Source organism: Physella acuta, unplaced genomic scaffold, assembly GCF_028476545.2.
Source record: "Physella acuta isolate Inbredline_101_S28 unplaced genomic scaffold, ASM2847654v3 ptg000405l, whole genome shotgun sequence".
Classification (NCBI taxonomy): domain Eukaryota; kingdom Metazoa; phylum Mollusca; class Gastropoda; family Physidae; genus Physella; species Physella acuta.
The window spans coordinates 127,656-139,829 of NW_026731924.1; the positions used below are offsets into that span (position 1 = coordinate 127,656).

A 12,174-nucleotide genomic window follows, 5' to 3' on the forward strand; every position below is an offset into this window, starting at 1 on the left:
TCGTTTGGTTAGGTTTTGTGTGTGGGTTGGTGAGATGTTGTTTGGTGAGGTTAAGTGTGTGGGTTGGTGAGATGTTGTTTGGTGAGGTTAAGTGTGTGGGTTGGTGAGATGTCGTTTTGTTAGGTTTTGTGTGTGGGTTGGTGAGATGTTGTTTTGTGAGGTTAAGTGTGTGGGTTGGTGAGATGTTGTTTGGTGAGGTTAAGTGTGTGGGTTGGTGAGATGGTGTTTGGTGAGGTTTAGTGTGTGGGTTGGTGAAATGTTTTTTAGGTTTAGTGTGTTGGTTGGTGAGATGGTGTTTGGTGAGGTTTAGTGTGTGGGTTGGTGAGATGTTTGGTGAGGTTAAGTGTGTGGGTTGGTGAGATGTTTGGTGAGGTTTAGTGTGTGGGTTGGTGAGATGTTTGGTGAGGTTAAGTGTGTGGGTTGGTGAGATGGTGTTTGGTGAGGTTTAGTGTGTGGGTAGGTGAGATGTTTGGTGAGGTTTAGAGTGTGGGTTGGAGAGATGGTGTTTTGTGAGGTTTAGTGTGTGGGTTGGTGAGATGGTGTTTTGTGAGGTTTAGTGTGTGGGCTGGTGAGATGTTGTTTGGTGAGGTTTAGAGTGTGGGTTGGAGAGATGGTGTTTTGTGAGGTTTAGTGTGTGGGTTGGTGAGATGGTGTTTTGTGAGGTTTAGTGTGTGGGCTGGTGAGATGTTGTTTGGTGAGGTTAAGTGTGTGGGTTGGTGAGATGGTGTTTGGTGAGGTTTAGTGTGTGGGTTGGTGAGATGGTGTTTTGTGAGGTTTAGTGTGTGGGTTGGTGAGATGGTGTTTTGTGAGGTTTAGTGTGTGGGCTGGTGAGATGTTGTTTGGTGAGGTTAAGTGTGTGGGCTGGTGAGATGTTGTTTGGTGAGGTTTAGTGTGTGGGTTGGTGAAATGTTTTTTAGGTTTAGTGTGTTGGTTGGTGAGATGGTGTTTGGTGAGGTTTAGTGTGTGGGTTGGTGAGATGTTTGGTGAGGTTTAGAGTGTGGGTTGGAGAGATGGTGTTTTTTGAGGTTTAGTGTGTGGGTTGGTGAGATGGTGTTTTGTGAGGTTTAGTGTGTGGGTTGGTGAGATGTTGTTTGGTGAGGTTTAGTGTGTGGGTTGGTGAGATGTTTGGTGAGGTTTAGTGTGTGGGTTGGTGAGATGTTGTTTGGTGAGGTTTAGTGTGTGGGTTGGTGAGATGTTTGGTGAGGTTTAGTGTGTGGGTAGGTGAGATGTTGTTTGGTGAGGTTTAGTGTGTGGGTTGGTGAGATGTTGTTTGGTGAGGTTTAGTGTGTGGGTTGGTGAGATGTTGTTTGGTGAGGTTTAGTGTGTGGGTTGGTGAGATGTTGTTTGGTGAGGTTTAGTGTGTGGGTTGGTGAGATGTTTGGTGAGGTTTAGTGTGTGGGTTGGTGAAATGTTTTTTAGGTTTAGTGTGTTGGTTGGTGAGATGGTGTTTGGTGAGGTTTAGTGTGTGGGTTGGTGAGATGTTTGGTGAGGTTTAGAGTGTGGGTTGGAGAGATGGTGTTTTTTGAGGTTTAGTGTGTGGGTTGGTGAGATGGTGTTTTGTGAGGTTTAGTGTGTGGGTTGGTGAGATGTTGTTTGGTGAGGTTTAGTGTGTGGGTTGGTGAGATGTTTGGTGAGGTTAAGTGTGTGGGTTGGTGAGATGTTTGGTGAGGTTAAGTGTGTGGGTTGGTGAGATGTTTGGTGAGGTTAAGTGTGTGGGTTGGTGAGATGTTTGGTGAGGTTAAGTGTGTGGGTTGGTGAGATGTTTGGTGAGGTTTAGTGTGTGGGTTGGTGAGATGTTGTTTGGTGAGGTTAAGTGTGTGGGTTGGTGAGATGTTGTTTGGTGAGGTTAAGTGTGTGGGTTGGTGAGATGGTGTTTGGTGAGGTTTAGTGTGTGGGTTGGTGAGATGTTGTTTGGTGAGGTTAAGTGTGTGGGTTGGTGAGATGTTGTTTGGTGAGGTTAAGTGTGTGGGTTGGTGAGATGTTTGGTGAGGTTAAGTGTGTGGGTTGGTGAGATGTTTGGTGAGGTTTAGTGTGTGGGTTGGTGAGATGTTTGGTGAGGTTTAGTGTGTGGGTTGGTGAGATGTTTGGTGAGGTTTAGTGTGTGGGTTGGTGAGATGTTGTTTGGTGAGGTTAAGTGTGTGGGTTGGTGAGATGTTGTTTGGTGAGGTTTAGTGTGTGGGTTGGTGAGATGTTTGGTGAGGTTTAGTGTGTGGGTTGGTGAGATGTTGTTTGGTGAGGTTAAGTGTGTGGGTTGGTGAGATGTTTGGTGAGGTTAAGTGTGTGGGTTGGTGAGATGTTGTTTGGTGAGGTTAAGTGTGTGGGTTGGTGAGATGTTGTTTGGTGAGGTTAAGTGTGTGGGTTGGTGAGATGTTGTTTGGTGAGGTTAAGTGTGTGGGTTGGTGAGATGTTTGGTGAGGTTTAGTGTGTGGGTAGGTGATATGTTGTTTGGTGAGGTTTAGTGTGTGGGTTGGTGAGATGTTGTTTGGTGAGGTTTAGTGTGTGGGTTGGTGAGATGTTTGGTGAGGTTTAGTGTGTGGGTTGGTGAGATGTTGTTTGGTGAGGTTAAGTGTGTGGGTTGGTGAGATGTTTGGTGAGGTTTAGTGTGTGGGTTGGTGAGATGTTTGTTGAGGTTTAGTGTGTGGGTTGGTGAGATGTTTGGTGAGGTTTAGTGTGTGGGTTGGCGAGACCTCGTTAGGTCACTGAATGAAAGATTCAGGTACACAAACAGCGAACTAGTTGATCGAATATCAGCGAGTGTATTTTAGTTCGAATTATCATTACGGCATGACAACACGGTTAAATATATTTCGCTTCATATCTTAATGTTAAAACAGTACCCTTTTGAACCTAACAGTCAATAGGCTAGGTGAAGTAGAGTTCACCCAGCCACCTTTACTTTACCCTAACGTGAGTCAGGAACCCAGTAATGACACAAGGCGTCCTGAGGACTTAAGCCCAGGTTCAGAACGCGAGTCTGTCGTGTTAGCAGTCGAACGCTTTACCTTTCGACCACGCTGTTCCTAAATCTTAATGCAGTGGAACATTTTTTTTAAATAATTTAATAAATAAAAAAAAAAACAATAGGCGTTTGTTTTATTGAAATAGCCATTCAATGTATGTTGTAAACGCATGTGACTACACGATCTAACATTCAAAGATACAAACGCATGTAAAATACAAACATACGGTTTGTAACACGTTTAAGTTGATTGCTTTACACTAATTATTTTTCGAGAAATGTATTGGCCGATTTCCAATTCGCGACATTACAAATTTTATTTTCCGGGAAAACCTGAACATCGTCGTCAGCTCATTACCAATAATTTAAAAATAGAACTACCTCACACTGACGTTAAAAATAGAACTACATCACACTTACGTCTGGTAAATCCCCAACCTTGAAGGTGGTGGTATTTAAGCCGACTGCCGCTCCACAAACATCGTGCGGAGTCTGCTGTTGTTGTCTAGACCTGTGTATAATCAAGATGTCATCACGTGTCAAATCTAGCGAAGTCAACCAAAAACGTAACATGTCGAAGTCAATTTATCTCGTCCTTCTGCTGATTCTGAACTTCACGTCTGGCTATTGTAAGTATCTACCAACAGATTGTACGTCATTGTATTTTTGTTGTAAATATAGACTCGATTACTTACCTTCTAGTTGTAACTTTGAGATAGTTGAATTAGAGTCTTCTAGTTCCCGCGATAAACATTCTAACTATATCATTTTTTGTTATTAGATATACCACATAGCATCTGAATTCGGCCTATCTAGTTAGGGACTTCTTATATTGGGGCTTACATAGAGGTGTTAGGGGCTTACATAGAGGGGTTAGGTGCTTACATAGAAGTGCGAGGGGCTTATCTAGAGGTGTTAGGGACTTATCTAGAGGTGTTAGGGACTTATCTAGAGGTGTTAGGGACTTATCTAGAGGTGTTAGGGACTTATCTAGAGGTGTTAGGGACTTATCTAGAGGTGTTAGGGACTTATCTAGAGGTGTTAGGGACTTATCTAGAGGTGTTAGGGACTTATCTAGAGGTGTTAGGGGCTTATCTAGAGGTGTTAGGGACTTATCTAGAGGTGTAAGGAACTTATCTAGAGGTGTTAGGGGCTTATCTAGAGGTGTTAGGGACTTATCTAGAGGTGTTAGGGACTTATCTAGAGGTGTTAGGGACTTATCTAGAGGTGTTAGGGACTTATCTAGAGGTGTTAGGGACTTATCTAGAGGTGTAAGGAACTTATCTAGAGGTGTTAGGGGCTTATCTAGAGGTGTTAGGGGCTTATCTAGAGGTGTTAGGGGCTTATCTAGAGGTGTTAGGGGCTGAACGAGACAACATAGAACACACTACTTTAGTCAAGCTAGGCACACTTAATTGTGCCCAGCCAAGCATCTCAGTAGCATGACACGCATCGCAACCCACCAGAATCACTGCCTATGGGCTATACAGTGATAGAATGGTTACAATCATGTTTACAGTGACTAACACAACCACTGAAGTTTTCAACTGTGTAACTCTAAATACAGAAAAACTAATACGTTACAGACTTGCTAACCAAAGTCACTCAAATATGTGCCATTCAAATAGGCTGTGTAGGCAATACACATCAGGCAAATAATAACAACATGATTTGCCTCAAAATCCGTCGTATGTGACTAGATCTATACAAATATGCACATCTCATCATATTCTCTCTCCTAATATGCTGTATTAGGCACTACTACACACAATATCACTATAACAGTTTAAGTCTTAGTAATGATGGAGATGCAATGAGGCAATTAGGACAAGTATAATGTATTAATTAAATTAAAACACAGCAAATAAGAACAGATAAATTTATACTGCAGTAACCAGCAAGAAATATAGGGACCATCATACATATAAAAACACTGCATACCAACATAATATAGAGACTTTAGCAACAGTTATACTTACCAATTTCCCACACAAAATTGTTTACAATAGGGACGTCACGGAAAGTTGTTTCCCTTTGGCGTTTAGAAAGGGCAGATAACTTTTCCCCGAGAATGAACGCTACTCATCAGATTTTAAAGCAAATATTTTAGTGGGATACGGTGTCGATTTCAAAGGAAAAAAAGTTCTAGACAGAAGAAAAAAAGAAAAAGAAAAAGAAATGTTTAAAGAAATCATTGTAATAATATTAATAAGCTTTTTATTGTATTGAAAATGAAAAATAAAAAATAGAACTTGCTTTCTTCAGAAAATCATTGGTCATTTTCAAAATATTCATTTGAGCGACCTATACTTTCATTTAAGAAAGCACATTTTTTTTAGTGCATTCAAACCTCATTATCTTAATATTTGGTTGTTTTTTTTTTACTGCTTTAGTAATATCAACAAAGTTGAGTGTTAAGTAGGCCTATAATAATTCTAGAGAAACAACCACATACACAAAACACAGAACAAGCTCAAAGCATTTAAAACATGTAGTTTTCTCCAGCTATAAAAATATTGTTACAAAAATGACTTGCATAATTACAAATATTATTAATGATGTGCACATTTTAAAAATTAATTAACCTCAGGCGCGGAGCAGAAGTTTGGGAACTTAGATAAGCGAGTGGCAGAGCTTGAAGAAATCATGCAAGTTCTGGAGGAAAATTTTGGCTTATCGAAATTCAAGAGCTCTTCGTCATTTACGGGTCGTTTCGTTAACTGGCCTACTCCATATTCAGAATACACATCACTGCCCAAACTGGTGAGTAGATCACACGTCACGTGAGTAGATCACACGTCACGTGAGTAGATCACACGTCACGTGAGTAGATCACACGTCACGTGAGTAGATGACACGTCACGTAAGTAGATCACACGTCACGTGAGTATATCACACCTCACAAACTGGTGAGTAGATCACACGTCACAAACTGGTGAGTAGATCACACGTCACGTGAGTAGATCACACGTCACAAACTGGTGAGTAGATTACACGTCACAAACTGGTGAGTAGATCACACGTCACAAAATGGTGAGTAGATCACACGTCACAAAATGGTGAGTAGATCACACGTCACAAACTGGTGAGTAGATCACACGTCACGTGAGTAGATCACACGTCACGTGAGTAGATCACACGTCACGTGAGTAGATCACACGTCATAAACTGGTGAGTAGATCACACGTCACGTGAGTAGATCACACGTCACGTGAGTAGATCACACGTCACGTGAGTAGATCACACGTCATAAACTGGTGAGTAGATCACACGTCACGTGAGTAGATGACACGTAGTAGATTCAGGTCTCTCTATAGAATCATTTGAGTGAACCAGCGAGTCTATTATAATGGTGTGCATTTTTCCACTAGGTAAAGTGCGAGCGTAATATGGACCCCGACTACCCCCATGCGAGTCTATTATAATGGTGTGCATTTTTCCACTAGGTAAAGTGCGAGCGTAATATGGACCCCGACTACCCCCATGCGAGTCTATTATAATGGTGTGCATTTTTCCACCAGGTAAAGTGCGAGCGTAACATGGACCCCGACTACCCCCATGCGAGTCTATTATAATGGTGTGCATTTTTCCACTAGGTAAAGTGCGAGCGTAACATGGACCCCGACTACCCCCATGCGAGTCTATTATAATGGTGTGCATTTTTCCACTAGGTAAAGTGCGAGCGTAACATGGACCCCGACTACCCCCATGCGAGTCTATTATAATGGTGTGCATTTTTCCACTAGGTAAAGTGCGAACGCAACATGGACCCCGACTACCCCCATGCGAGTCTATTATAATGGTGTGCATTTTTCCACCAGGTAAAGTGCGAGCGTAACATGGACCCCGACTACCCCCATTTGGTGCTGGCCGTTATTGAGGGCGGGCATGTGGTCATGTGTGACACAAAAACAGACGGTGGAGGGTGGATCATCATGCAGGTATGGTGGAGGGTGGATCATGCAGGTATGGTGGAGGGTGGATCATCATGCAGGTATGGTGGAGGGTGGATCATGCAGGTATGGTGGAGGGTGGATCATCATGCAGGTAGGGTGGAGGGTGGATCATTATGTAGATATGGTGGAGGGTGGATCATCATGTAGGTATGGTGGAGTATTGATTCATAGTGTGGTGGAGGGTGGAACACCATGCAGGTATGGTGGAGGATGGATCAATCAACGAACGATACTCAAGTCTGACGACTATCTCTGTAATTGAAAAAAAAAAAAACTATTAAAAAACGATTTTTATCAATGTTTTAATTTTTTTTGAAAAAACACAAACTTTAATTTTGATTCGCTAAGTTAACAATTTGTCGAGTTGGTCTTGCCCGGCGCGCTTAATGTTGGCATGGGTGTAGATGTGTGTGTGTAGATGTGTGTGTGTGTGTGTGTGTGTAGATGTGAGTGTGTAGGTGTAGATGTGTGTGTGGGTGTAGATGAGTGTGTGTAGGTGTAGATGTGTATGTGTGTGTAGATGTGTGTGTGTAGGTGTAGATGTGTATGTGTGTGTAGATGTGTGTGTGTAGGTGTAGATGTGTATGTGTGAGTGTAGATGTGTGTGTAGGTGTAGATGTGTGTGGGTGTAGATGTGTGTGTAGATGTGTGTGTGGTGTAGATGTGTGTGTACATGTTTTCTAGCTCTACACAACTAAAGTGTGTGAGTACAGTGGCTTTATCTCATTCTAACAGCGTCGTGTTGTTGGTGACGTCAACTTTCACCGAGGCTGGCATGACTACAAGCACGGGTTTGGGTCCTACAACGGAGATTTCTGGCTGGGTAACGAGCTCATTCACCAGCTAACTGCCGAGGTACATCCCAACTATTGATTGAATGTAGACAATATATAGTGGCCCTGAGAATGTAGACGAGACTATCAAAAGTGGCCCAGACTTCGACTGTCGAAATACTTCCAAAAAAAATTACTTGAACAAAACCTTAGTAACATTTTTTATTACACCCAAGTTGTGGTTTCAAAATATTCTCTGATTTCCCTAGGGTCAGTTTGAACTACGAGTGGACTTTGTGTACGATCGTTACGACTACACCGCGGTATACGACAGCTTCCGGGTGGAGAGCGAATCTTCTCTGTACAAACTCCGGCTGGGTCAGAGAACCCAGGGCAACAACGACCAACTGACGGTACACAAGGACGCCAACTTCTCCACCATCGACCGCGACAACAGCAACTGGTGCGCCAAGAACTTTCTGGGCGGGTGGTGGTACTTTGATAATGATTCATGCATGGCTGTAAACCCTAACGGAGTCTGGAAATTGAACTCAAAACAGGGGTTATACTGGCAGGGTGTGACGCCAGAGAACTCAGTGAACAGGGTCGAGTTCAAGTTTAGACCAAAGTGTTAGGTCAACGGTCGAACTTGGTCGATCTGAGAGGGAGGTCAACAGTCGAACTTAGTAGATCTGATGGGGGGGGGGGGGGTCAACAGTCGAACTTAGTAGATCTGATGGGGGGGGGGGTCAAAAGTCGAACTTAGTCGATCTGATGGGGGGGGGGGGGGTCAACAGTCGAACTTAGTCGAGATGACAGTCGAGTTGCCTGCGTTACATACGTGTTAGCCCCAATGTTAACTGATACATATAAAACTTATGTGATGTTCCATACATTTACTTATAAACTTATTAACTGATACATATAAATCTTATGTGATGTTCCATACACTTACTTATAAACTTATTAACGGAAACACATAAATCTTATGTGATATTACATTTACTTGCTTAGAATTGTGATTTATTTCTATACATATTGTATAAGCTCATTGTTTATATTTCCTTGTTCGTATTTGCTTTTATGCTCGGTTGTTTTTTTTATACAATAAATGGCTTCCAAACGATACTCATATACATTTATTGTTTTAATAGAGGAAGGTTGGTTGACTGAAAGACTTAAGTCAGGTTGGCTGACTGACGTACACAATCCTACACACAATTCTAAATCTATAATCCTACACACATAATCCTACATCCATAATCCTACATGCACAAAATCCTACTGAAATTAAGATGAGATCTTCAAATGTAGAAAAAAAGCAAGTTGAGAATATGATCTGATCAAAATTTGAGCGTGAAAGTTGTAAGGGCTGAAACTAGAAACCACACACAAAGATAAATGCGTGGTCCTCACAATCTTCCTAAAACAACAACAACACCCCTCACCACACAACACCCCTCACCACACACACCCCTCACCCAAACAACACACCTTCGCCACACCAACACCCCTCACCACAATAACACCCCTCCACCACAACAACACCCCTCCATCACACCAACACCCATCCACCACACCAACACCCCTCACCCCTCACCACACCAACACCCCTCACCACAATAACACCCCTCCACCACAACAACACCCCTCCATCACACCAACACCCATCCACCACACCAACACCCCTCCACCACACCAACACCCCTCACCCCTCACCACACCAACACCCCTCACCACACCAACACCCCTCCACCACAACAACACCCATCCACCACACCAACACCCCTCCACCACAACAACACCCCTCCATCACACCAACACCCCTCCACCACACCAACACCCCTCACCCCTCACCACACCAACACCCCTCACCACACCAACACCCCTCACCCCTCACCACACCAACACCCCCTCACCACACAACACCCCTCACCACACCAACACCCCTCCACCACACCAACACCCCCTCCACCACACCAACACCCCTCCACCACACCAACACCCCTCCACCACACCAACACCCCTCCACCACACCAACACCCCTCCACCACACCAACACCCCTCACCACACCAACACCCCTCCACCACACCAACACCCCTCACCACACCAACACCCCTCCACCACACCAACACCCCTCCACCACACCAACACCCCTCCACCACACCAACACCCCTCACCACACCAACACCCCTCACCCCTCACCACACCAACACCCCTCCACCACACCAACACCCCTCACCACACCAACACCCCTCACCCCTCACCACACCAACACCCCTCCACCACACCAACACCCCTCCACCACACCAACACCCCTCACCCCTCACCACACCAACACCCCTCACCACACCAACACCCCTCACCCCTCACCACACCAACACCCCTCACCACACCAACACCCCTCACCCCTCACCACACCAACACCCCCTCCACCACACCAACACCCCTCCACCACACCAACACCCCTCACCCCTCACCACACCAACACCCCTCACCACACCAACACCCCTCACCACACCAACACCCCTCACCACACCAACACCCCTCACCACACCAACACCCCTCCACCACACCAACACCCCTCACCACACCAACACCCCTCACCACACCAACACCCCTCACCACACCAACACCCCTCACCACACCAACACCCTCACCACACCAACACCCCTCACCACACCAACACCCCTCACCACACCAACACCCCTCACCCCTCACCACACCAACACCCCTCACCCCTCACCACACCAACACCCCTCCACCACACCAACACCCCTCACCCCTCACCACACCAACACCCCTCACCACACCAACACCCCTCACCCCTCACCACACCAACACCCCTCACCACACCAACACCCCTCACCCCTCACCACACCAACACCCCTCACCACACCAACACCCCTCACCCCTCACCACACCAACACCCCTCCACCACACCAACACCCCTCCACCACACCAACACCCCTCACCCCTCACCACACCAACACCCCTCACCACACCAACACCCCTCACCACACCAACACCCCTCACCACACCAACACCCCTCACCACACCAACACCCCTCACCACACCAACACCCCTCACCACACCAACACCCCTCCACCACACCAACACCCCTCACCACACCAACACCCCTCACCACACCAACACCCCTCACCACACCAACACTCCTCACCACACCAAACCCCTCACCACACCAACACCCCTCACCACACCAACACCCCTCACCACACCAACACCCCTCACCCCTCACCACACCAACACCCCTCACCCCTCACCACACCAACACCCCTCCACCACACCAACACCCCTCACCCCTCACCACACCAACACCCCTCACCACACCAACACCCCTCACCCCTCACCACACCAACACCCCTCACCACACCAACACCCCTCACCACACCAACACCCCTCACCCCTCACCACACCAACACCCCTCACCACACCAACACCCCTCACCCCTCACCACACCAACACCCCTCACCCCTCACCACACCAACACCCCTCACCACACCAACACCCCTCACCACACCAACACCCCTCACCACACCACACCCCTCACCACACCAACACCCCTCACCACACCAACACCCCTCACCACACCAACACCCCTCACCACACCAACACCCCTCACCACACCAACACCCCTCACCACACCAACACCCCTCACCCCTCACCACACCAACACCCCTCACCCCTCACCACACCAACACCCCTCACCACACCAACACCCCTCACCACACCAACACCCCTCACCACACCAACACCCCTCACCCCTCACCACACCAACACCCCTCACCACACCAACACCCCTCACCCCTCACCACACCAACACCCCTCACCACACCAACACCCCTCACCACACCAACACCCCTCCACCACACCAACACCCCTCACCCCTCACCACACCAACACCCCTCCACCACACCAACACCCCTCCACCACACCAACACCCCTCACCACACCAACACCCCTCACCCCTCACCACACCAACACCCCTCACCACACCAACACCCCTCACCACACCAACACCCCTCACCCCTCACCACACCAACACCCCTCCACCACACCAACACCCCTCCACCACACCAACACCCCTCCACCACACCAACACCCCTCCACCACACCAACACCCCTCACCACACCAACACCCCTCACCCCTCACCACACCAACACCCCTCACCACACCAACACCCCTCACCCCTCACCACACCAACACCCCTCACCCCTCACCACACCAACACCCCTCACCACACCAACACCCCTCACCACACCAACACCCCTCACCACACCAACACCCCTCACCACACCAACACCCCTCACCACACCAACACCCCTCACCACACCAACACCCCTCACCCCTCACCACACCAACACCCCTCACCACACCAACACCCCTCCACCACAACAACACCCCTCCACCACACCAACACCCCTCCACCACACCAACACCCCTCACCACACCAACACCCCTCA

General features: G+C 47.2%; 1 protein-coding gene across 2 annotated transcripts; it reads left to right on the forward strand.

Moving 5' to 3' along the window:
- Positions 1-3,427: 3,427 nt before the first annotated feature.
- LOC131942423 (ficolin-1-A-like) lies at positions 3,428-8,384 on the forward strand. 2 transcript variants are annotated; one of them, XM_059302300.1, is made up of 5 exons: positions 3,428-3,588; positions 5,550-5,722; positions 6,781-6,900; positions 7,651-7,770; positions 7,958-8,384. In XM_059302300.1, the coding sequence occupies exons 1-5, from the start codon at positions 3,486-3,488 to the stop codon at positions 8,321-8,323; spliced, it is 882 nt and encodes a 293-aa protein (XP_059158283.1). In that variant the 5' UTR covers positions 3,428-3,485; the 3' UTR covers positions 8,324-8,384. The 2 variants fall into 2 exon arrangements, with proteins under 2 accessions (XP_059158283.1, XP_059158285.1); XM_059302302.1 differs by lacking the exon at positions 6,781-6,900.
- Positions 8,385-12,174: the final 3,790 nt, after the last annotated feature.

Bases quoted from the DNA above. Each gene is read 5' to 3' on its own strand.
- LOC131942423 (XM_059302300.1), top strand. From the start codon at position 3,486: ATGTCATCACGTGTCAAATCTAGCGAAGTCAACCAAAAACGTAACATG. The intron at 3,589-5,549 runs GTAAGTATCTAC...AATTAACCTCAG, and splicing joins GAACTTCACGTCTGGCTATT to GCGCGGAGCAGAAGTTTGGG. The intron at 7,771-7,957 runs GTACATCCCAAC...TGATTTCCCTAG, and splicing joins TTCACCAGCTAACTGCCGAG to GGTCAGTTTGAACTACGAGT.